Source organism: Mugil cephalus, chromosome 19, assembly GCF_022458985.1.
Source record: "Mugil cephalus isolate CIBA_MC_2020 chromosome 19, CIBA_Mcephalus_1.1, whole genome shotgun sequence".
Taxonomy (NCBI): domain Eukaryota; kingdom Metazoa; phylum Chordata; class Actinopteri; order Mugiliformes; family Mugilidae; genus Mugil; species Mugil cephalus.
Window position 1 is genome coordinate 9,989,064 of NC_061788.1, and position 26,704 is coordinate 10,015,767.

Consider the following 26,704-nt stretch of genomic DNA (forward strand, 5'->3'; position numbering starts at 1 on the left):
TCATTTCAGTACACTCTTGACGTTAACAGTTGAGGTATTAGGTGACATGGGCAAGCAGGGGACATGTTCCTGTTAAGTTTAGTATCCGGTCTCAGTCTGCAGCGAGGTCTTTCCTTGACATTTTCAGCGGCGGAGAAAGAGAGCTGCCACGTTTTACAGAGCTGCCCTCGAGAAAACAACAGCAGCCGATGGCTCTCAACAAAGCAGCATGACTCACAGGCAATGATAATGATTAGACGTTGCTCTGTGCATGCTGTAGCCCTGGAAAACATACACGTACAGGCACATATTCAATGCAGAAACAGGTCCAGACGCAAATAATTAGGAAATATTTTCATCAAAACGTCCTCGATAAAAAATATTTGGAAACCTGTTTATTCATCTACAATGAGCGCCGACAGCTTGATTTATGAGTGTATACACGCCAGCTTATAAATGACGCATTTCAACAAACAAGCGCGCACTGTGCTCACTGCAAAAAAGCTCCATTGTGCAGCTGCAACCGAAGTCACTTCTAATCCAGGGGGAGCAGTGCTTTAACGTGTCAAATATATTCACGGGCAACTAATGCAAAATTGCAACTTGACTTTCACGCACTTCCAAAAAAAATCGCTTGCACTCCAGTTGTCTTTCACAGAAAGCACCACGATCGCTGCAAACCCTCGCGTACCTGCAAAATTTCAAATCCCCACTCAAGTACTGTATGTGGGACACGGTGTCTGAGACAGGAATAGACCCAAAGGAAGAAGTTAAAGCAGTCACACTGTGGAAAAAGCTCATTTGTCATCACTAAAGCTTTTACTGGGCTTCTGTGGCTACTATTGTAGATTCATCCCACCACCGTCCGACCGCCGACCAAATAAAGCTTTTTAAAGTTCTTTTAAAACAAGGGACGCTTTAAAAGACAAGACAACCTCAGAGGCGCACAGCAGAGCTGGGTGGAAACCAATTCTGTACCACACTGTCCTTTCCAAAATCACCCTCTGTGTGTTTCTTCTGGTGATGTAACCAAATCGAATATAGATTTCACCCCAAAGGAGCGGCAATCAACCAAGAATACACAAAGGGGCAAAAAAAATAAACCATCACTTCGCCGATTTCGTCAATAAATTCCAGGTTTACAGCGGAGCAGAGTTTCCAGTCCTGCCACATGTGTGATAATGACTACCAAACCGTATGCCTGTATGGCTACAGGTGGCTGACAGGCCTCGCTGCTTACAATTTTGTCATTCAAGTGAAAGCCCTAGAGTCAAAGCAGGGGGATGCTTCCTTTTAGAAATAAAGATCTCATTGTCAAGACATCACCGGGTTTACGGGGGGAAAAAGGGTGTCCTTCCTTGTTGGATGAATTTATTTTGCTGAGTTATGCGTTTTGTTCTAAGCGACATTCTTTTGCATCTCCCACACAACGAGGAACTACAGGTCCTAGGGATAACCCCGGCATCCATCAGGGAATTCCTAAACTTCTGTCTCTTTGTTTTCTTGTTTACATATAACCTTTCATACAGAGAGGCTGGGGTAGAGTCACGAGAAGCTCGGAGCAAAGAGATTTGGAAAGGTCTATATAGTTACTCTTGCTAGATGATGGCGACTTTTTGTGACTGTTCATTTTGGCCTTATTATTTGCAGGTGATTGAATTTTGGGATCTTGTTTTTTTAAATTTCCAAAGGCTTAAGGGATTAATTCCCTTAATGCTGCCTCACTCACCCCACAGTCAACAGCATCAGAAACGTGTAAGCGAAATGTCAATAACAGTTCACGGGACCTCTCCATCAACAGTGAGGGCCCGAGGGATTGCAGTGAACAGAAACGTTTGAGGTCCACATATGTACAATGGTAAAAACAAAGTATTTTTTTGTATTATGAAGTTCTGTTTCAAAGTCTGCTAATATATATTTAAAGCCCCTTTCACATCAAGCGATTGGGTTTTCGACCCAGGTCAAATGACCCAGCAGTCAACCCGAGTTGGCTCAGCTCGGCTTCGATGTGAACAGTAATGCCGCGTCGACCAGCTCATTTACACGTTGATGTACCTTCCTGTCACAGGTGATTTTGTCACTGGATGGCCAGTCAGACTGTGTCACTGTAGAAGCTCCAGGGCTGCAAGCTGCATCCGTGGAGAAGAGGAGATTCGGCACACTTAAATGTGTAATGATGATGTTGTCGACGGAATGGCGTATGAGAGGGAGGTAAAAACTGGCATGCAGCTCTCATAGTGGGAGGTCAGACCCGGGAGTTTTAATGCTGGCTCATTGGTGTACAAAGATCTCTTTCCTCTTTAGTTTCCTCCTTTCCTCTATCTTTAGATCAAGTATACACTCATTTTTATTGGGCAGCCTACAAACGCGCCATTAAAGAATTAAACATCCGTACAGCTGATGATGTGTCACCTTCTGATCTTGGATGACGGCGCTACTCCCCAGTTGCCTCACCCTCCTCCACACACACACACACACACACACACACACACACACACACACACACTGACCGATGAGACAGCGATGATGAGATGAAACAAAACATATGCAACCAGCCTCCACTGACCAGACCTTGTCTGTATCCTGTTATAGACAAGTAGGTGTCTCATGGTAACACTTGCTGGCATGTTAGCTAGATAGTTAATCACAACCCTAAAATGGTAAAAAAAACAAAAAAAAAAACAAGTTGGTGTGCTGTGAGTCAGCACACCAACCATGAGATTATTCCTCCGTACATTCCGTATTCACACAAAATGAGCTAATAAGTGATTTTCAATATATCCCTCCGGGATACTTTTAGGAAAAGTACAATTGCATAACTTATACTTATGGAGCATTTAAGACATAACAGTTGCGTGCGTAAGTCAAAGAGTCCGGTTACATTACTACAACCCATCCTCATAGGTTCATAACATTAATCCTAATCCTCTTCTCTCATTTCTGATTTAATATACCCTTAGAAAGCCTTAAAATATGTTGAATTGTGCTTTTTATTACCATTTAAATATAGAATTACCCACATTGTACCATTGTTATTAATAAATGTAGTGGCAAAAGCAGTACACTCTGCTTCCTTTGTCTGCCTCCTGCATGAACTTGCACAGACTTGGTTTGACACATAAATCCTGAGGGAGAGTCAGATCAATGACTCACAGGCAGGATGGAAACCACTACAGCCCCCCTCTCCCCTTCAGCTTATCACTCTTAGCGATGGAATACCATTTCCACAACTGAGCTCGGCAAATGACATTTTTGTGTCGGTGATGTTTTCCAAATTTATCTCTGCTACGTCTTATGCAACAGTTGTTTGCATCCTAATCTCCAGCATTTACATCGCCCGTAATAGTCCGAAGGCCGAGCTGTATTTGAAATCCCTTGTTTTTGTTTGTATGCAATGTGGGACAAAAACACCTGACTTTTCAGACCACTGACTAATTAATGCAGCTGCACAAAAAAAAGGGAAGAAAATTAAATCATTGAGGAGACAAGTTTTTCACAGTACGCTGTTTGATTTGGCATCTTCCCACAAAAATTATATGGGTTACACCTTCGTTGTTATGAAACAACATCCTGCTATGATTATTCTCATTTCTACGTCTTTTGGTATTTTTTTTTTTTTTTTTGGAAGAAAAACATGCAGTACTCTGGGATGTACTGTGTACTGACAGCACATAAAGAACAGACAAAACATCAAGTGAAGAAACAGAAAAGCTGAAGGAAGACTGTCTGCTTTGTGTTAAATTGTTGCATAACCAAATGACTGCAATGGTAGAAACGGAAAATGGATAAATCATCCTGTTGCGGCCGCCACCTGCAGCTCAGGACACCTAATCCACGTGTAAACCTTGTATTGACTTGTAGGGGAGGTGAGTGTGTGTGTGTTCGTGTTTGGGCACACGGTTCAGGAAATGAGATTAAGTTTGTGCCAGAATTAATGAAGACAATCAATCAAAATAAATATAAAACGAACAAACTTAAAAAAAGTTCAAGGGTATAATTTATATACAGACCTTTACACGATTTGTAAACAAGGTGCTGCTTTTTGAGGGGCGGGGCTTAACTGGATGCCAAACATCTCAAACACTATAGCTTGTAAATGTCGGTTAGCATATTTCAATGGACTGTTTTGGCACGAATGGACGAGGAAAAACGTATATTTTAGAGAATATGCTAATAAAATCACTCTCCGTAACCACTGTGGATGGTAACATAATAAGTTCAACTTCTGCTTGGACACCCCTAAAACACTCACGGTTAGCATTAGCATTAGCATGTAACAAGAATCCCCTAAATGATGATTAACTCAATTAAAGTAATTTCCGTCACAGTTTATTCTGACCCATATTGTTATCCAGGCTAAAACTGATTATGCATTACATAACAGCTTATCTGATAAGAAGTGTGCTCATTGTTGATTGTCTCACTCCAGTCCTTTCTTTTAAATGCCAAAGTCAAACCAAAGTTGTCTACAACTGGCAGTGGCTGGCATGTGATAAAACTTCAAGTTAGTGTCTTTGATTTTTCGGTTTTGGCAAAAAATACAGCAAGACGAAAATGTGGTCAAGACCAAATTATTAAAAAGCTACTATAAATCAGCCCGTGGTGTGCCCTTTGTTTCTGCATATTTAAGTGTTTGCTGTATGTAAGGAGGACACCCCACCCACCCAACCCCAAGCACACACCCGAGTGCAGGATGAGTCATCAGTATTTTTAAATAATTGTCCCGGAAATCAAACTGTGTCATTCCTTTTATGATGGGCCTGGTTCTCCGTGGTACAAAAATACCTCGAATTTGAGTACATGTGGATTTTAATGCCTTTCTAATCACTATTCTCTAATTACAACCAGATAAAACGATCAGATAAATGAGTGGAATTCACCCATTTCATTGTCTTACATTGTACGGGTTTGAAGACTTTTAAGAGGTTATTCAAGTTTGTCTCTTCTCTTACAGATCTGCCGCACTGCTACAGTAACCTACCATTACAGGGAAACTGTGTGAGTGTACATTATCATGACAAGCACACGAAGTTGGTGTTGGACCAGGAAGCCGGTTTGCCGACCTGAAAGAATGTTTACCGCAGACAGTTTGGGTAAACACTTTTATTTTCAATTGTTTCAATTGTTTGGCCAGAAATATTTTAAACTTGCAGAACTGTCCAACCGATCTCGCTCTCATGTCCTGACTAACCTCCTTTTGGTGATGTTGCCAACAGCCACAGATATTCAAGTAGGCATCCCCAGAACGAACGTGTCTTTTCCAAGGAGTTTGATGAATTACTTGCAGGGATCTCTTCCCATTAAACTCCATTTAAGGACCGCTATTTTACAGTCCTTTCACGCTATCATTGAGCTTTCGTAAGCTGTGATAAGTTTCTGTGTCAACACCCTCCTCTCTGGTTTTATCAGAAACGAAATCAGTGGTGAAATACTCTCCTGAGATGGTAAAAACAATTAGTGAAAAAAAAAAGAAAAGAAAAAAAAACACCCAGTATTCGTGTGTCTGACAGGAACAATCCTCCGGACCTCCAAGGTTGCTTTGACTCTACCTGACCCTCTCTGTATGCCTCAAGCTGTGTCCTCAAGAAAATCCAAAGCCTCAGATGAGGGCAGATGGGTTAAGAGGTGCCATGGATCTGGCTGTATTGTACAGAGATAAACAAAGCTGGGTCAAAAGGTACAGGAACTGACACAGATGTCAGCTATACAGGGTTATTTTTGGGGCTTGGTCCATCCTCATGTTTTATTTCTGGTGACTTGTCATAAGAATCTCTCATTTACTTACACAGTAAGAGCTCTGTTTGCCCGATTTGATGTGAAACAGAGAAAAGAGGTTCGGATTACACGTCTCGATTCTTCCTGAGGAAATCTGACTTCCATATTCTGTGAGACATTGCAATCACACCCGATCCAAGACACAAACCTCTGTTTACTCTATGGCGCTAGCGCTGGCCTTTATTTTTTACTCCTGAAAAAAACACTTCCAGGAAATTGTGGTGTATTTGTGATCACGCTACATGCGAGCTAATTTGGGTGACGACGCGTTGAGGATGTTTTTTCTTGAAAGCTTGATTAGAAATATGCGAAGAAGATAGCACTTAGTTCACGGTCACATGAAGTGCACGTACAAGTGTCATCTGTTCAGTCATGGATCATGATTCTACGGAAGAGTATTAGGGCCACCCATCAGAAAAAAAAAATTAGAGGAGATAGATTTTTTTTCCATCAGTTGAAATTTCAAGAAAAAAGTTTCATCTTCATTCTTGAAATTTTGAGTAGGAAGTAGACCTTTAAACTAGCAGTACCATATCCGTATGGTACCACCGATACTTCGTGGAAGAGTATTGGGGTTAATTAATAATTAATATTAAGAATTTAAAATTGTATTGTTTTTTTTTTTTAGTTGTACTGCTGATACGCATATGGTACTGCCGGCTTTCTCAAAATTTCAACTTTTTCTCAAAGTCCATGATGAAAAAAAAATCTGTTTCCTGTAATTATTTTTTCCTTGGGTGGCCCTAATACTCTTCTGTATGATCAAGTTTGTTTTTCCTTTTTTTCCTTTTTTTTTTACCACAACAAAAGAATCTGTGGCTTAAGAAATTTCTGCTCAATTTAGTTTTCCTGGAATAATTTAATGTCTCAGGAATACCATTAGCATTGTAGCCAGATGAGTGAAATATGCTTTACGGGGAACTCTCTTTGTAACGCCTTTTTATTAAAAAGTGACCTAATTAGTTTATTGCGTGTGCCTTGGACTACAGTAATTATTTTTGCAGGCTCTCTGCAAACTACATCACAACGTCTGTGACAAAATAAGCGAAGCATCCCGTGAGTCAAACAAGATTAAGGAACAGTGATTAGGTAGGATGCGCCGCGGTGACATCATGGACCTGATTCATTTCCGTTTCACTTCCTCACTTTGAATGACACACGCACACACACACTCGCTAATGCCAGTTTACGACAGAGTGGAGCGGCTCATTAATGTGAATCAAGGCGCACACGAACAACAGTGTAAAGAATGCGTGGGAGGAAACAACTGGCGGAGAGGGTGCGTAGCCGCAGCCAGCGGGCTGGAGACCAGTGAAGTCTGGAACACCTCAGACAGGAAGAAAATGTCATAGGCTTGGAAAACAATAGAAAAATGTCTTTAGGGCTTGATGAGCTCTCAGACGTGAACATGCATCGGCGTGCTCCAGATTCTCGTCACCAGTGTCTCATCTGTGAATGTCCTCGATCATCCTGTTGGATAAAACAGACGGTGTAGCAAAAAAAAAAAAAAAGATAAATGTACATTTTTATAAAAATCCACCAATAAACAACTGTGGCCAACAGAAGGAAATGCAAATTCCACAAAGATGAGAGATGAATTTTAAGCCCATTGTGTTTTGGAGCAACATGGTGGAACTATGTAGGACCGCTTACTCTTGGTTTTCTGTGTCATACATTCCACAGGAGGTTGGAGAGTTTCCTCTGAGACGCCGCTCCGTGTTGACACAAATGCCTCATTTCGTTTTCTACAGACTTGACAGCTGCACGTTCACGACCGTGAATCTCCAGTTCTGCCACATCCTAAATGCGCCCGTTAGGATTCACATCGGACGAGCGTGGTGTTAATTAGAGGGCACGAAGCACGCCAAGAAAATATAACTGAGGAATTTCAGAAATGCTCGTCTGGCACCAATAAGTACGGTACAGTCAAAGTCGTTGAGGTCCATTTTTTTTTCTTCCTTTTTTTCCCCCATGTCAGATGTTTGATGTTACTTGCATCTGCAAAAATTTTATTTATTGCACTGTCGCCACATGGTTTTCATTGTGGTCATAATCAAGTATAGATGAGTGAAGGAGTAATGTCTTAGGTTCATGCTAAGCAGACTTCTGTGCACAGATAAGGGCCGCGGTGTTTGAAAGTCTCCTTCCTTCCTACCTAACATTCGTTGGTCAATCTGTGACACACACATCGTGATTAAAAAGGCTAATTGGCTAATAGCTAATCAGCTGTAGTGCATTAAAAAGCTTAGGAGGGGTCATTCCATTTGGTTAAGGCGCTAGCGTGGTTTTAACTCTTCAAAGCAACACCAACAAAGCAGCGTCCGTCCGTGGAAGCCGTAGTTTTCAGTGCGAGCTAGTTTACTCTGTTTGGTCAGTGCTAGAAAGGCATTTTTTTCCTAAATATCTAATTTTACTTTTTTACTGATTCACTACTGGAGGGACGTTCTTTGCATTTCGAGCACCCTGTGTTAGGCTCTGACCTCAATATCATCAGTATCTTTAAGTTAAATGTAAGCACTGTTTTTCCAGAGAAGATTTCTATTTTTTATTTTTTTAATAAACCATCTATTTAATCAATTTACAGTCATTTCCCCAACAAAAAGATTAAGAGATATCAGATGGCATTTCCATGATTTAATTGTACAATTGGAAGGGAGCACGATTTGCCCTGTACTGTAATATGAATTAAAACAAAACTGCATAAAAACTTTAACTTAAAAAAAAACAAAAAACAAAAAAACATGTCTTTTGTCTGTAGGGTTTTATTGGCCTGTAATCTGGGGAAGTCAGTGGGTTTTCAGTTTATTACAATCCTATTAGTGAAGTGCATTATTTAAGCTTATTGTTACTTTGCTCACAGCATTCATCATTTAAAGTGTTTTGTTGTGGATCACCCGCCTTTTCTCCTCTTTGCCGGCCGGCGTCTGCTTTTCTTGCTGCTCTCCATCCCATTAGCTTTTCACTGGATTCATATCAAAAAACGGGTCGATGAGATTAAAAAAAAAATTACAAAACTCTGGGTGCTGTACAGTTTTAAGACATGTCACTGGAGGAGAAAAGTAATATGTTGTAAATGTTTGTGAAGAACTCAAGATCACGTCACTGGCTCATTGCATGTTAAAGACAAATAAAACAAAAAAAAAAAATTAAAAAAAATAAAACATCTTTCTTCCGGAGAGGATTAAGATTATTTTAAAACCTCGAGGATGAAGACGAGATTTATCGCTGAGCCTTGTGAGATGAGATGAAACACAAAAGTGGAAATACCATCACACATCAAATGCTTCAAAGTAGGCATATGGATTAAATTCTAGCCAAGAAAAAAAAAAAAAAAAAAAAAAATCCCTCACCTGACGCTTTCTGCTGTTCTTCACCCACATCTGCTTGACCGTGCAGAGGATTGCTTTGATTTGACAGCTCAGCTGCATCGGCTCAAAATAAACCCATGCGTGCAGTTTCACCTATGAGGCTTTTCCTTGGGTTGAAGCGAGGAGTTGTCCTCCTTTGGATGTGTTCAACTGGAAAGAAGTTTGGAGGACACAAAGTGAAGGTTTAAGGTGTCACTTCGGTCCTATAATAAATATGTTGGAGGAGTCAGACAGAACCAGCGGTTAAGTGTAAGTGTTTGCCTAGGAGGAGGGCAATCTGCCAATCCTTGACACCAAAATTGTGTTGCAGTGCACATCATTTACCCCTTTCTCCGGCTTCCCTGCTTTAGCAAGGGCATAATAACAGAGAGACAGTGAAACACTTGAGGTTTTAACCGTCTCGGAGTGTCTTCTTCACTATAATTTGCGTGAAGTCTTGCAGCTTTTTGCCTCAAACTGACATTACCAGTCTCCTTTTAACCTATGGCCTAAAAGCAAATAAGTGCATTTTTGTCAAATAGTCCTTTTTAAGTTGACCAGTACTTTCCAAAAGCCAACACGTATAAGTAAGTTAATATTATGAGGGACATCTTTAAATAATGTTGACTTAACTGACAAACTATGAAACCTCCTTCCCCAACTACCAGCAGCAGTGATGGCGTTCTCTAAAACTACCAAGCTACGTGCCAGGGCGGTGCATGAGGAAGGTTGTGCGCCATGTGAAAAATGTCCCATGAAGAAAAAAAGAAAGAAAAAAAAAGTGAAGCTCAGTTCAGTCAAGGGCCCCTTGGCTCCTTCAACTCTGAACATATTTGTGCAATCGCGCCAGAGGATGCAAATCTGGAAACGTGTACCTGCGATGTGACAGATGGTATGCTAACGTGGGTGCAAGAAAATAAATGCATCTTGACGCTCGTGATGACGTCAGCCGGAGTAGCAGGTCAGGGAACGAGACGGCAGAACGAACACTGGAGAAGAACCTCTTTCATTTGTGCGTCACGTGTCGCCAAGATTTAGGCTAGCAAATAAGAGACTGGTTTAATGGAGTACACGCAGCGGCGCAGACAACAAATAAACAGATTAAAGTCCCTTAAAAATGGCAAGCACTGAGGAGTCCATGGAGGCGACTTTGGAGATGTCTCTTTTGTAAACACGCCAAGAATTGAAAGGATAGGCTGATCTGAGAATTAAGGATTAATCGAGGCTTAAGCCCCTTGACTGCTGCACAAATAGATGGTAAACCAGTTGGGAAGAGACGATGATCTGAAGTGCTTTCCTTGCACTCCAAAACAACTTATGATGAATTATTTGACTATTTACAGTTTCAAATTAAAATAAACACAGATTGAAAATGTCATTTAAATAGAGTGATGTTAATGTACTCTGTGTAGCAATATTAGCATTTGGTCTGTTAGAGTTAAACTGCAGATAGCAGACACTCTAAGGACCAATTTTACATTTTGGGAATAGGGTTAACTAGTTTTATTGCTGGGGTTTAAAGGAGAAGCTTGATATAACTCATACCTGTCAGTAAGCTGGAGCTACCTAGCAACTAGTTAGCTTGGCTGCACGTACAGCCATGCATGTCTCCTTTCTGCAAACGTGCTTTCCTTATACTGATGAAATAGAAATAATAATCGAATGCAAATTTGTAAAAATACTTTACTATTTACAATTCCAAATTCAAATATATAAATATTGCCAATGCTATTTGTACATAGAGTGGGAAAACATGTTAGTTGTAAAAACCAATTTAAGTATTGAATTACTAAATTCTTGAATGGAATTTAGAGAAGAGAAAATCGACACCACTTCTACCCGTTGAAGCACGAGCTGGCTAGCAGCTAGTTAGCTTAGCTAGCTTCCATTTGTATTGTTCCATGTGGTACGCTGCATACACTATATCACATGTGTATTGTGTTAATTTAGACTGAAATTAGCACTGTTTCAACATTTCAGAGGCGGACGTAGCAAGCACATGCTAGCTGCCATATTTTGTGTTGGTCAAAAGTGGAACTTATTGACAAGTAACACATTTGTGATGTTAAAAATGAACTTATGAGGAACTGTGTATGCTTCTGTGAAATGGTTCTAAAATTTCAAAATGGCAACATCATCCATAAGCCATGACAAAGCGCTAAGGAACTATCAGCATGAAGAGGCCACTGAGACTAACAGTTTAGCTAACAAGTGCATATCTTAATGTATGAAATCCATAATGACAGGGCCACAGAGATATATACATACTATTTATATTTCTGAAAACATTAGCCAACATGCTAAAACATGAACCGAAGATTTATGAAAACTACAAGCGTACAAGGGTGGAAGTACTCATATGGTCAGTCTAACAAGGAACTGGTCAAACACATGACTCAGGACACAGACGGGGGATTGAAGCAAGTTAAATTTATAAAAGAAGGCAAAGACAACGTCCAAAATATCACAAGGAGGTACAAGAAAAGCATGCTAGGAATAGACGGAAATATTTCTGACATGAAGCGCACGCACGAACTGGGAAAGTGGGAAGGAAACCCAGAGACTAAATACTTGGGGAACAATGAGGCACAGGTGAAATGCATCAGGGCGGAACGAAGAATCAGAGGGGAAGTGATGACATCTGAAAAGACAGGGAGTTAGTAAATTACTAAATAAAACAGGAAATGTCTGCAGCACACACGGTAGACTGTAAAAAAAATCTGAACTTGTGCAAAACATAGTAGATGTGTACCTGTGTAAGAGTAGCGTGGCGCAGATTCACTGTTCATTGGTGGTCATTCCCTTCCGTTAGCGAATCCAAGATGGCGGACATAGAGGGTTGAGAAATATTCAACATTCAACTTTTTGCCCATATTGAGTAGCACCTCAGCATTCACTGCTTTATGCCGTCAAAGTAGCAAGTGCGAGCACCAAAGTGAGTGCAATTTGAAATGCAGCGTAGCGCTAACAGCTTGCTTAGCGCTGTCCAAAGCGTAAAAAACCAACCACTTCATCTATAGCTCACAAACTTTCTGTCATCTGGTTAATGTGAAAGCTGTGGTTGAACACGCAATGTGTGCTGAAACAGTTTCTTGGCTGGACTCCCAGCTTCTAATCTTCATGGCAGCCTAGACTGAGCCCGCTGGCTCTGTCTTCTTATACTTACTGGACACACATGATTGGTATTCATCCCCTCACATGTCTCTTCCCAAGAAACTATATATCTCAAAGCGGCTGTGCGTTCTTCTAAGATTAGAGCGCAAAGCAACAGCAGCGGTACAAGGATTCTTTTATATTATTTTATTTACACAGCATGCACTATAAGGGCTGGCAAACTAACAAAGGAATACCATAAAAAAAATAAGATAATAGCACTTGCTCTCATGCAATATCCTGGGGACAAAACTTCTCGACGGGAATGTAAGATAAGAGAGTGTCACACAGGAGGAAACGCTGACAACCTTGTTTGAAATAGCAGGAAATGGGAGACGGCGTATTTCAGGACCCACGTGACAGCTGGGTATGAAAACAATGACAGACGCCGAGATATGGTTTACACAAATGACAAGAGAGGAAGGAAACTTGAACAAAAGGATTTGGCAAATGCAGCGGGGCCGTCGTAGAGCCTAAAAGATGAGCGTCGCAAAAAAAAAAAAGAAAAAGGAAACACAGGCATGGGTTCTCGAGACAAAGACGCAGTCAACAGGGAGCGAGATGGAGAGGAAGCGCTTTTTGAAAAAGAAACTGTGTCTGTCAAAACAGATGGCAGCTGGTAAAGAAGATTAGGTGGCGTTACTACTGCCTCCAGCACCACTTCAGACTGATCAACCCCCACAAAAATACAGACAAACACACACACACACAGACACACACACACACACTCACAGACCTCCAACTGTTTCCTCTCATTCCACCCCGACGACCCGGCCAACACTCGACCCTGTCACATTCACATGCTCTTCTTTTCAGAAAACAAGACAGCTGGGATCGGGACTTGTCTTGATGTGCTCTGTGACCATATTACACCAGTTGCTGACAAAGTAAACAAAGTCGGTGTGAAAGTTCACAGATGTCCAAAATTAAAAAGAGTCCTTTAACAGTTTAGACCTTTCGTTCATTCCTGTTGGTTATCATAATACAATCCCACTCAGGTGAAACTGGTCAGACAAAATATTGGAAATAATTCCTCGAAAGTGTACCACACGCTGTATTTGATGGGTCACAAATGTACCAGGAATCTGTATTCAAAGAAGTTTCATGGAGGAATGATGACGTAAAAATAAGCCTTAAATTCTAATAAAACCGTCAGGTGTAGGGAACGGCTCAAGATAACGCTTGAAATATTTGACAGTCTTGAGATAATTGATTTTGGTTGATTTATCTAAACTTAAAGGTTGTAAAAACAAAACGCTGTTTCGTGTTGTTGCTCAAGGAAGGGCTACATAGACTTGGAGGATCTGGATCGTACACGACGGCCGTCACAGCGACCAAGTGACCCACTAATTTTTAAGTTGTATTTTTGGTTTTGAGTTATAATTTCAAGAAACCTTTGATAGCTTGGAAAAGTGAAAAAAATAACTATTTTGGGAGAAACACTCACATGATCACGCCCTTGCTGAGAATGAGATTTTAAATTTTACTCTCGTGTCTGCGGCCTGCTAAGTCAGCCCTTTCCAAAGTTTAAAAAAACCCAAAAACTATCAAATGCTGAAATGGTTAAAACTACCCATGATCACAAGTTGTTTTTACTCTTTGAGTTGACATTTTAGCTCATGTGTGAAGGCGTCAGTGGGTCAGTCGTACAAAGCTAAGCTAAATGTTTCCTGTCTCCGCGCTGAGCTAAGCTAAGCTAAGTGTTCTAGTGCTGACGCTGTGTTAAGACTGTGTTAAGAGTGGTATTGATCTTTTTAAAAACCAAATGAATGATATGTGTCATGTGTTCACGAGGCTAAATGCAGAATTAACCATAGCAGGTGACTTGTACCTACCTACGCGACAAGTTGCCTTTAATGCGGGGCGCCCGGAAGCTGCGGGCGTTTTTTCACTCATCTTCTTCTCGTCCTAGCCAGCCACCTGTTCAACCAGATTGCATGAAGCTCGCTTGCAATTTATATAATGTTTATGTCGGCCTGAAGCGGTGGGTTGCTTTTTTCCCCTCTGGTTTTCTAATGTGTTTTGCTCCGACGTGGAGGTAGATGGCCTTTGCCCACCCTGAAGCTAACGCTAACCCCTATCAGTGTAAGGCAATTGTAGGTTTTACATCTTCTGTTGATTTGTTTCTGCTAGCAAGAATGGAAAATGGATGAAATGGAATTTTTTTGGTACTTCCTGACCTGCCTTAGAAGGAACAAAACAAGCACATTTCCCAAAATTATTCCTTGACGTAGCTTTGTGCTAAGGTTCGCTACTTTTAACCAGTGTGTTAATCATTCCTGAAATGTGTGTGGCCCGCATGCATGGGCAAATTCCCCCTCATAAGAAAAACACGACAAGACAAATTACTTCATCGGTTGGTTGGTTTTATTTATCATTAGCAATGACACCAAATGTACTCTACTGTTTTCACTTGCTATCATAGGAGATGCATTTTGAATTGTAAACAGTGAAAATGATAAAATGCATTTCAGAAAAACTCCTTACAAGCAGTGTATGAATGACCAGGTAAAGGAGCAGACTGGACCTGCTCTTGCTCACCTATGGTTCTGTCTTTTAACAATACATGTCATCTTATAGTTTGAGTCTTTCATATTTACATAGATACAGCTGGGTCCCATGTCATCACCAGCAGAGACCTATTGGCTTTTTTTTTTTTTTTTTTTTTGTCTTTCCGTCCGTTTTTAATGTGTTATCACATAGTTTTCTTAAAGAATTATATTTACAACCGTAACGCGGCCCCCAGCTGCCTGCTGCCGGGGGTTAACACACAGTTAGAATCACTTGCTTAAAATTCAATAAACTACTTATGCTTCATGAAAGTTTTAACGTTGTAAGTCAACCTTATAGCTCTAAGTATTTTTTTTTCTTCTCTCTTAACAAATAAAGTTAATACAGAGCTCTAGCTGTTCCGTCTTCCCGTCTTAAAAATTCTAAATTATCCAAATAATTGAACAAAACCAAAAAAACGTAATAATAATAAAATAAAATAAAAAAATATTGCACTTAAAGTTCAGGACAGCACTGGACCTGTTTGGTGGTTAAGAGGAAAGTGAGAGCTTTTAAGCTGAGTGCTTTGGAGGACGTGAGGGTGACTGTAGAAGCATCCAGCAAGTTAAATCTAAATAAATAGGCAAAAAATCTATACACGTGAAGCATCTTCCTCCAACTATGGAACGAGCAACCTCTCGCGTATTGCTCAGTAGGACAAGGGGAGTGCAGGTTGTAACCCTAACGCATATAAAAACAGTGAGAGTGTGTAGAAAAACAGAAACGGTGGAGAGCTGTAACCTGTCGTAAGCAATGTCCTGAGAATGCTTCCTCGATTAGTCCAGAATGAGCTACAATTGTTAAAGGAAATGTCGGCTGCGCGGAATAGTCTTCTCTTTCTCCTCTTGAATTTTCCTTGTTGTAAACAGTCTTTGGAGACAGGTAGCAAGTCGTCTTTATTTATTTTATTTTTTTTCCCCACCTCTGGCTTTTGAATGTCTCTTAACGTGAGAGGGACACGTATCTGTGTTCCGTCACAGCTCCAGTCCGTCCAGACATCCGCGTTTCTTTGCTCCGTCTCTGTCTCCGCATTTGTCGAACGCTCACAGTATCTTTCCACAGTCTTGAACTGAATGCGGTGAAAGCCATTTATAGAAGCTTTGAGGGGATGCAGGGCTTAACAGATGCATGTGAAATAGAGCCACAACGGCAGTCGCCATCTTGTTTCCCCCCCAACCCTCCCCCCTACCCCACCCCGCTCCTCCCTTCCGTCAAAGTTTGGCGTCTGATGAAAAAGCACGAAGAAAAAGGGACTTTGTGTCGTACCGACAGCTTTGAAGTCGCTTCACAGAGAACGCTGAGGAGCAAAGGAGGGGCTTTAAAGTGGGAGTCTCGAAAGAAACAAAGGAAAGAAGTGACAAAACAGTACCGGACTGTCTTCATGTCTGCAGGGTGCAACCCCTCCTTTTCTCCAGTACAACTGGACAAAAAAAAAAAACACTATTTTTTTTTTTCTGACATTAACCAGAAACAACAACCGACAAAAAAAAAAAAACAGTGATCAGACAAGCATCCAGCTCCTGCTGCTCCAGCCCTTCCTCGCGGGCTTCTGCATTTTCTTTTTGCAACACCCATCCATCCACTCACTCCATCCATTCATCCATCCGCCTGGTAACTGTGTAAACTACATTCCTTTGCAGTGCCATAGCTTTTGCGGCGTCCTCTCACACCATAACAACAGAAATGATAGCGAACGGGATGACAGACACGCACGCGCACGCGCACCAAAAAAAAAAAAAAAAGGCAAACAAAGAAGCACACATCCCACCCACTCCACGTTTTTTCTTCTTCTTCAAGTCTGCGCATTTTTCTCTCCTCGTATGTGTTTTTGTTTCTCGTCTCTTATGATGACGATGAAGTCGAGGTGGAGCTGGGCTTTTTTTGGTTGATTAAGTCCAAGTAGAGTTCTGAGCGCAGGAAGCGGGGGTATGAGTCCTTCTCCATCAGCCCGTATATCCGTCGCTGCGCTAGGTCAAAGCAGGAGCGTGTCACATTCTGCAGGTTGTCCTTAGTGTGATCTCTAGTGTATGAATCCAGATTTACCTACAGAGGGGGAGAAAACAATTAATGCCAGAAGAGCAAGATTGGAAACTAAAGATCTGAAATTAAAGAATCCAAACTTTTCTCATCTTGCAGCTCAACTGCATCCGTCCACTTTCACTCACCTCTTTACAAGACTGGATAGCGATGTATTCTGCAAAGATTTTCTTGGCTTTTGACGCCATCTTGGACTGCGACTTGATCTTCTTGTATTCCTCGCACGCTAGCCAGAATTCCAGGTTCTCCTCGCTGAACTCCGTGCGCAGGAAAGCTCTGAACGCTGCCAGGCCATCTGAGGGAGAGCAGAGGAGGAGGAGGAGGATAAACAAAAGGAGAGTTGACTAAAGTGCCATGGCAACCCCCGGAGCCGAAGCTCTCCTCGGAGTTTCAGAACCCAAAATAGCTCCGTGACGGCCTTCGGAGTCATGTGGTCGGAATAAAGATGCGAAAGAAAACCTCAGCAGCAACACATGTTCAAGTTCTTAACAACCTTTTAAGTGACATCACCCCGCTGACTCTATAAATCCTTAATATTCTGCGCGCCGCATGCTGTTAATGAACAAAGAGGGGACTGTTTTGGCGTGGGGGGCAGGGAAATGAGACCGAGTCTGGCGCTTTGAGGCTTTTTTGAGTTTCGGTCCCGTTAATGATTTGAGGAAGAAGGCATCCAGAAGAATGAATAGCAGGAAACCGTGTCCACCCACTCCTCCTGTCTGCACCTTTCCGTTCCCATGATTCAGCCCACGCTGATAAGCGCGGCCAAGGCGAGCAGTCATCTCTTACCTCATTCTGGTAAGCAGGGAGTGAGGTAAGAGGTGGACGAGAGGAAATTAAAAGAGGGAGAATAAAGGGGGCCAAAGACGCCGAATGAGGAACAGATGTAGAGCTGTAAGTGTTTGCTTTCTGCTCTCTGGAATTGGAGCGAACAGCGGGAGATGATCGGTGGGGAATGAAAATAGCAGCACACTCTCAAGTCGCCTGTTTTAGCCTCACCTGGGCTTTCTGTGTAAATCACTGTCTGCCTGTTGTGATTAGGAAAACTTGCTGCAAGCTGCCTGTGTGTGTGTGTGTGTGTGTGTGTGTAATCCATGTATTAGTACATAAACGCTGTACCCACAGCCCTCCCCCGTGCCCCTCATTCCTCCAGCATCTAAAACCATGTGGCGCCGAGCAGGGGACAAGACGACAGGGAAAAGTGGACGGAACTAGGGAAAGAAATTAAAGGCGACTTACATTTGTGTGCCAGCAGCTTGTCAAGCGAGTCCCCCCATTTCAGTGCCTCCTCCGGAGTGGGCCTGCAGATGAAAGCGGATCGGTTCTTTAACAAGCCCATTTCAGCCAGGTTTCTCATTGTGTGACCCATCCGCAGGACTTTGTCTACGCTAGGTGTGGGTGAGTGGGAATGGCGGGAGTAGCTGATCCCCTTTCCGCTGCTTCCTTCCTTCCTTCCTTCCTTCCCCTGCTGATCTGTTTTCTAGTGTCTCACATTCGATCCTGCCCCGTGAACAGCAGTGGCGCTTAGAGCCATGAGCCTTTTCTGCCTCACTGCGGTGGGGGGAGGCTTTTATACGGCCGTTCAATGCAACTTGGAAGGCGGGAGAGGGAGGGGCCTCGGGGCGGCCAATCGGGACGTGTTGCCAGGTTTAGGGACCTCCTACCTCCCCCCCCTGCATCCTTCCTGAACCCTGCAATGAAGCGTGCCTCTTTACAGAGGAGCCCATCTTACCCCCACTGCAATACACATCTATACTGCTATTTGACATAGTTAGTCTGCAATGCTCATCTGATTATTTTTCAGTGTTTTCTGTATTTTTCTGTATCTTGTAAATCTGTATTTTACTAATTAAATTCTTAAATCTTCATTTTAATCCCTGTTACAGCTGTCCCTCCACGTCTTGGCTTTTTAAGAATAATATTTCTGCCATAACTTCTTCATTTTGAAGTAATTCAGGTGGGTGTATTTAATGCAGTTCTGTCTCCAAACAGAGCTATCACACACGTCAGCCACGACTACTCACTTCTGTGTCGTATATTTGTTATATTTGAACAGGAAGCTCTGAAATCTATTCATATACTGCATATAAAAACATGAAAGAAGAGCGCACAGGCATTACTCCATCCCTCCCCCGGACGCGCAGCGTTCACACATTCATTTTATTAATGCCACACTGCCTGCACACTCCCATCTCTCCCACTGCCCACATGTCTGCCTCGCAAGGCCAGGTCATCGCCAGTTGTGGCGAGATCCAGAAACCAGTCTCACACACGCCCACATGCCCATGCTGACAGGAAGTGGCCACTTACTTGACTGACTTCATGCATTTGTCTAGCTTGGTGGCTGGGTTGCTTCCTGGGGACTCGTTCCTCCTCCGCAGGAAAGCCAGCCGGTTCTTCATGTCTTTGGCCCTGAGTGGAAGAAAAGACAGAGGAGAGGGAGAAAGAAAGCGAAAACAGGAAACAGAGAAGGAGGTGAAGGAGTAGGAAAACACAAGGAGGGGGGAGATGGAAAATAATGAAAGGAATGATGAAGTAGAGCAGGAAGGGGGGGAAAAAAGAGACAAGAGAAGAAAAGCGTGTTGAGTGTCCAATCCCAAAGTCCACAAGTGAAACAATCCAAGGTATAGGCAGCACCAATTAATCTCCCCAACGCTGTAAATCCGGGCAATAAAAAGTAAAAGCCAACAAATGCCAGAAAAGGTGATCGAAAAAGTTGTGCTGTGTACATTCTAGCCTTCAGCCGAGTGTGTTGGTGCGACGGGATAGAAGTTTTCCAAAAAGGCGGACGTCTTTCTCCTTTCGCCTCTCGTCAGACGCTCCTCTGTCAATCTAATATCTCTGACAGTCTTTCCTGTAGATGTGTCCCTGGCAGTTTCCTCGGCAGGGACTGAGCGAATGTGACAGAGAAGGAGGAGAGAAACTCAGTCCTCACTCCTCTGTTTCATCACGCCATTCTCCATGTGCCTGGAGGGGTTCCTGAGAGGGATCTGACCCCCGGGCAGAGTCAACAGGGCACTGTGACATCCTCGCTCCTGTGACGCTGCCTTCCAGGAGCGGCACCCGAAGACTCCCCCTGACCGCCCACCTCACCTGTTTCACCCCTCTCCAGCCATCGAAGGAGCACCGAGCGACGCATGCGCCACCTCCAATCTCAGATAAGGTAATGCACCAGCCCCTCGGCACCGGTGGGCTCTGACAAGAATCCGACGCGCTCCCGTAATCCCAGGGTGCGTGTCCTGGCTTTTCCCGACCTGGAGCACGTGCTGCCTCATTGGGATGTGACCTCACTCAACACCCATTTCCTGAGTCCCTGCTTTTGATTTCCACTGTGGATTGACTGGCCCCGCTAATAATGCTGCGCAGCATTGCGCGCTGGCTGGCCCTAATCGCTGCAAGCTGTCCCACTGCCAACCCACGGGCCCCCCCAGGGAGCATGTACACCCCAAATTAAGACACGCGGCTTCCAGTTATAGACGCTTGTCACTCGAACGCGCCCGCGCGGGAGGGCGGCAGGACGCACAACCGCAGACTAGCACAAATACTGTACGCGAACACGCGCGGCCGGCGATGAAAGGAAGACCACACAGCCGTTTCAAAGGAACCCTCCGCACCTGTGCCAACTCACGCCGGCCTCGCCGGCGCTTTCATGCCAGTCACAGGTGTTGGAAAAACTCCACCAGCGTGTGTGTGTGTGTGTGTGTGTGTGTGCGAAAGGGAAGGAGGAAGGGAGGTAATTTATGCGAACCGGCCGTACACGGCGAGGTTGCAGGACTCAACAGAGGGCACAGTCAGAAATATATTTTTTTTCGGTGGAAACACGCCCAACGCACATGACACGACACGACACGACGGCCGCATAAATAGCTTCTTTAAGGGTGACTGGACGGGCTGAGTGAGGCGTGTTTGGGTTTGGGGTGGTGTTAGGTGGGAAAAAAAAAAAAGAAAGAACGTGATGTAGCCCGTGGCAAGTTTTATCTCCCTTCGAGCAACATTTCTTCCAAAGGATGCCTAAACCTCCACGGGCCGTCGGTGGTGGAGCGATGACTCACCCCGCCGATTGAAAAAAAAAAAAGTGCTCTGCGTGAGATAGGCTTCAAATCCAGATGCTTAACTGCCGAACGCAACGTATGCCTCTGGTTCAGGGGAACGGCACGGTGCTCTAACGCGGCATCGCCAATGCTCTCAGCCCCTGTTGCCGAAGAAAAAAAACATAACCCTCTCGCTGTTAAATAAACCCATAACATCGGAGCAGGATTTATTGGACGGTTCTATTTTTAGGTGAGGCAATTAAGATTTGAGCCGTGCCCGTGTGAACTAAAGAGGAGCCTCTGTGTTGTGAGCGCATGTGTGTGTGTGTGTGGGGGGGGGGGGGAGAAGATATTTTATAAGGGCTGGAAAATGTGTTCTTGGCCTGACAAAAGACGCTTTCTTTATTTACGTCTGGCTTTATACAAGCTGAGCCCATGTGGAAATGATGTGACAATGATGTCATAACAACAGTCACTGAGGGAAATGTATGTTTCTCTCCTGCCACCAAGTGGGTGTCATTGGATACTGCAAAACACGGGCGATTTACATCACGTAAACACTGTAAATGATCTTTCCATCGATTCGGGCGAAACACAACTCTGATGCGCTCCTGGAAAACAAAGCGATGCGGTCCTCGTTTAAGGCGACGCGCCTCGGAAAGAGTGACCGCATTAATGCCGTGTTTCTGTGCGCTTTCAGTAAGTTGTTCCTTAGTATAGAGCTGGAATTGGGAGTTTTTTCTCTGAATGGAAAACTGCTGCAGCCGCAGATGTCAGTCTGTATCAGTTTCGACCTGAAGGAGATGGTACTTTTGTATCATTTTGCCCAGTACCTGGGATTAAATGACTCTTACTCTTGACTAAAATCCCTTGTTACAGAACGGTGATTCTGCACTTGGCATTTCATTCTCCCCATGCTCTCTGCACCTCTGCTCTTTATGTGCTAATGGATTTTCTCACGGTCCCTCACTTTGAGCACCTCTCCATTTGAAGTTGCTACTTTCTTCCTCTTCATTCCGTCTCCGCAGCGGCTGAGAGTCTCCCGGTCCTAATACCATTAGATATGTATCGCCTTTCATTTGATTTATTGAACAGAGAGAGAGAACTCGCACTTAACTTAATCCGCTGAAAGACTGACACATGCTCTGTCAAAGATTATCAAATTAGGGCGATCTTTGATCTAACAAGCCAGACATTTCTGCTCCACCGCTCCGGCTTTCTTCTGCCCGTCGGTGCATGGGCACGCATGCTATGTTCACGCGAGCATTGTCTGCCCCGCGTCTATTCAAGAGAACAATTTATGCGGCGGAGGGAAGGAGCAAGAGGTCTTTGGCTCCGCAATTATCTGCAGGTTTCCGTGCTCTTTATTCCCTCTTTGCTTGGCTCACATTAGTCGCGCTAATAGCACCCCGCTGGCTATTCCTGGTGTTCTCGAAAGTAGGCCGCACTCCCAGGGAAAGGCTCTCGCTAGCGCACGAGGAGAGCTGCAGACAGACATACCGCAGATCACAATGTGCCACACGAGCACACGCCAAATCCACTGCCCCACTTCATCCCACTTTGCCGTGCGCCGCACGAGGCCTCGCTCCCCACAATGCCGGGGAGGTTTCGCCCGTTGTTAGGCCTGACCCGGCGCACGGTAAAGCAGCACGAAGTGAGCAACATTCAAGAGTGTTTTCATTCCCTCCACAACTCTATTGACAGAAGGCCGTGTGCCTGCGCCGTGAATACAGGACAAATAACACTCGGCTAGCATGTGAGCCTGTTTGTGTATCTGTGTCTGTGAGTATAATGGGTCAAGGGTTGTGTCAGCATCCCTGCGACACTTTAAATAGCAACAAACAAGAAGTCTGTAGATGCAGTGTATCCACACACAAAAAACACGCACGACACGTGAAGCGCGGTATGCAAGAGACAGGCAAAGAGATATGATATTCCTAGAAGAACAACGAAAAGGGAATTGTCCTAAATTTCATCACATCCAGTCTCCGTCAATCAAGACTTAAAAAAAGAACTCTATTTCTGAGCAAACTCACCTTCCTAGCCACAAAGACCACATGAGCAATCCTATTCCTGAAATCCAGGCTGCGTATAATAAGAAAAAGGGACAGCCTCAAGTTAGAAGTTAAAGCCGCTTCTTCCGAAATAGTTTCAGCGCTTCCTCACGGGGGGATTCTTCTCCCTCACTGCGACTGTCAAATGAGATCCACGTAGAGGTCAGATAGCTTCCTACCAGCCCTGAGAGCAACGGGTTCCGGCGGGACGCCAACTGGCCCCCGCCAACGCTTTTCTCACTCTGAGGCTCCTAATTCCTGATAACCACATTCAAACAGCAGATGGATGCGCGCATGTCCGCCCCCCCCCCCACACCCCCCTCGCTCTTACCTCTCCAGGTATTTCTCCGAGAAGTCAACCATGGTGTGAAACATGGGTGCCGGCATGGACGGAGCATGTGCCGCATGTAAGCTTGTGTCAAAAGAGCAGCGGTGGTCAGGGCCCAGGGGTTTGTTTGGCAATCACATTCCTCTAACCCCTGAGAGGCTCTGGTGGAGCTTTATATAGTCCTGGGGGTCTGGAGAAGGCGGACCATGGACTCACCCAATCCACATGCAGTGTTTAGAGGACAGATTCCTTCCACTGTGGTCTGGGAAAGGGGTTTACTTCAGAAGAAATTTGTTATTTTTTGTTGTAGCAAAACAAGTAACAGTGTTAAAACCTGCTACCAGGCAATGCGCCCTAACACGTCGTCTCCTATGTATGTATTTCTATGTTAGAGGGGAACTTTATAAAGCACGCGCACGCATTTTAGGAGTGGGAATCAAAAACTGGAATTAAAATATCTTCAACATCCCACAGCCACTCACAGTGACTGTAAATTCAAGTCAAGGAGCTGAAGTTCTTATAGGTTTCATGACTTCAGGACGTCCACATATCAAGGTTCATCCATATTTTGTAGGTCTTATATGTATTAATAAGTACAAATGCCTTTATATCTATATATACAACTAGATTATGGAGATGGGTTCACATAATCTCAACACTATAAACATCCACTTTGGCCAACTTTCCAAAAAAGTTCATCATATTGCACATTATCATTATTATGTTGCACCAAGCACTCTGTCTGCCAGCACTAATATGAATATGTATGTATTCTGTTTGTATTTATAGCTACAGTTTGTGAACCATGCATATGTCTGACACAAACAGTCCTGTTTTTTTTTTTTTTTTTTTTTTGCTGTGTTTCTAATAAACGCATCACAGGCACTAAGTGTTTTTGTCTGTATTTCCAGCACTTTATTATCAGTTGTGATCACTGAGGAGTCGGTATCCCGATCTTGTGACTATCTACGTGCTTTCATCTTAGTGAAATACGTCCAAACTGAAAAGGTTTACGTGGATTCATCTGTCAACAAGCTCCACTTTAGTGCGCTGCTTGATTGTTTTATGGCCTCATCGCCTCTTGTCTCGTTCGAAAATGGAGCGTAGCCATACAGGGATCCGTTGCTTGGGGAAGTACAACACCTGGACTGACTAAAAACAGAAGGTAACAACAGACGGGGTTAAGCAGAGATAATGTGGACAATCCCCGGAAAACAGCTGTGGTAGATCCAGACAGCTAAACACAGGAAGTAAAAAAAAAGTGCAGAAATGACTGGGGGGGGTAAGACGAAGGTGCTTTGATTGAGCAAAAATAATAAAGAGACAAGAGGATGAATCCCTAGGAAGGGATAGGACCAGGCTTGTGTCTTCCTTGTTGTGAATAATGCATGAGGGAAGAGGAAACAATGGCTTCACTGTTATGAGGCTGAATGCTTGGGAGCAGTGAAGAAAGGGAGCTTCAACAACAACAGATAATGTGGTTAAGTGCTTTTACGTGTACACAGATGAGCCAAAACATTATGACTTTGCATAATACGCCGTTGAGCCGATGACTGCAGAACTTTTTTTTTTTCAAAGCGTGGACTCTGCCAGACCTCTGGAGGAGTTCTGTGGTATCTAGCACCAAGGCGTTAGCAGCGGATACTTTAAGTCCTGACTTCTTCTTTCAGCACCTCCCCCAACACCGCGCCCCCCCCCCCCGGACTATCAGCAGCCATTGTCATTTACTCCAGCCCAATCATCGGACCTACTATCGCCAATCAAATGAACTTCGCTTCCCTCTCAAAAGCCTTGTGGACGCCAGGGTCTGTGGTGATTCTGAGCTGCACCTTTTCATACTGAACTGCAGGGGTACATCTATAAAGCCAGATCAAATCTACACAGCCAAGGACACGATGTACCAAGCATAAAGGCGACTGAGTCAAAATCACATCGAGTGCTATTACTGGTTACAGCCGGATATGCCAAAAATCTTGTTCAAAGGTCAGCGAGTACTTTCTCGGAGCTATAAAGAGCTCCATATCAGCCTGATCTGTCAGCTATACTTCTTCTACACGCTGATATACATCTCTGTGCTCCAGTGGCTTTCTGTACATGTTAGACATCAGTCGCCTACATCTGGAGGAAATAATTTAATTTCCTTGGTTATAGAGGAAAGCCGGAGATTTCAATCTTTAGCACCAACATATTGAATTCAAATTCCCTCGAGTTACACAGAGAGATGTTGCGTTGAGGACATGTTTATTAGTGTGACTTATTATGAATGGGCAGACATTGCCCCTGCTGTTCTATTACAGTGTGTCATAATGAAAAATGGCTGAGAAAAATAGTGTCCGGTGGGAAAAAAAAAGGCCGCGCATGTGATAACAGGCTCATGACACTGAGACTTTAATGGAAACAAGGACTGTAAATACAGATGCTCAGTGTGCAAACACGTGGGCTCAGGCAGCTATGTGAGTCATCCTCATTATATTGACGGACGATGACAGAAAAGTTGCTTCAGTCACAGGGACGTACCATTTTCTTCCGTGCACCTGGCGAGCCATTCAGATGTTCACGTGAAGACCAACAGACAATTGGCGCAGGGAACAAAGGGGAAACTGGAGCTAGTGATGGGAGGTGCGGCTCTTTTCAATGATTCGGCTCTTTTAGCTCGACTCCCTCATAAGAGGAGGCTTCTATTTTATCCTAATTCAGCATTTAAGAATGGTTTGCGGTTTATACATTTTTGTTTTTTTTTTACAAAAAAAATATAGTTACTATTTTTTAACATTTTAATTAAAGATTTAAATGAACCGCTGAGCAATTCAAACAAGCCATTAGAGCAGGCTTGCATTCAGAAATACCTGATGCCCCAGCTTGGATGTGCAGTTTTCGCTCATTTGGTTTAATTTTTATTAAAATACTGCTATTGAAAAAAACAGTATTACAGTGCGTTTACATGCACGTGAAAAAAGCGAATTATTGCCTTAATCCAACTTTAACTGGACAACTTAAGTCAATGTAAACGACTAAAATCAGAGTTCCCCTTAACCGATTGGAAATTGATTTTCTCTAGCAGGTATACACTTAATTAGACTTTTAACTGGACAACGTGTGTGGATCCAAGAAAGCTGGTTGCAGAAGAAGGTAAACAGAGCCAGTAGAAGAACCACCTGAGGGATAGCGCCATGTTATCTGCACCACAATTAGCATTATGTACGAAATTAAAAAACTGAACTATTATCCATCTGGTCGTTGTTTGAAATGCCTGTCCGCCGAATGAACAAGTCTACTTCATTATATGACATATTAGGTCAACCGGAAAAGGGACCATATTAGCGTGGTATTAACTCGCTGACAAGACACATATCGCCACCTAGTGTGGAGGAGGAGGACATGTTCCCGTCAGTTATACAATTTTCCCTGTTGCATGTAAACTGGGACAAGGACCGCATTCAGAAAGTCGAATTT

The 26,704-nt window shown here is 43.5% G+C and overlaps 1 protein-coding gene across 4 annotated transcripts in view; it reads right to left on the reverse strand.

Annotated features, from left to right (window-relative positions):
• Nucleotides 1–14,603: 14,603 nt before the first annotated feature.
• The window catches only part of rgs3a (regulator of G protein signaling 3a), a 135,370-nt gene continuing 123,269 nt past the window's right edge, over nt 14,604–26,704 (reverse strand). For all 4 annotated transcript variants that reach the window (XM_047570275.1, XM_047570276.1, XM_047570279.1 and 1 more), the window contains 4 exons: nt 19,149–19,250; nt 18,078–18,139; nt 16,970–17,136; nt 14,604–16,847 (listed from right to left, as the gene is read on the reverse strand). In XM_047570275.1, coding sequence (XP_047426231.1) covers nt 16,647–16,847; nt 16,970–17,136; nt 18,078–18,139; nt 19,149–19,250 — 532 coding nt within the window. In that variant the 3' untranslated portion in view covers nt 14,604–16,646. The remainder of the gene's footprint in view (nt 16,848–16,969; nt 17,137–18,077; nt 18,140–19,148; nt 19,251–26,704) is intronic.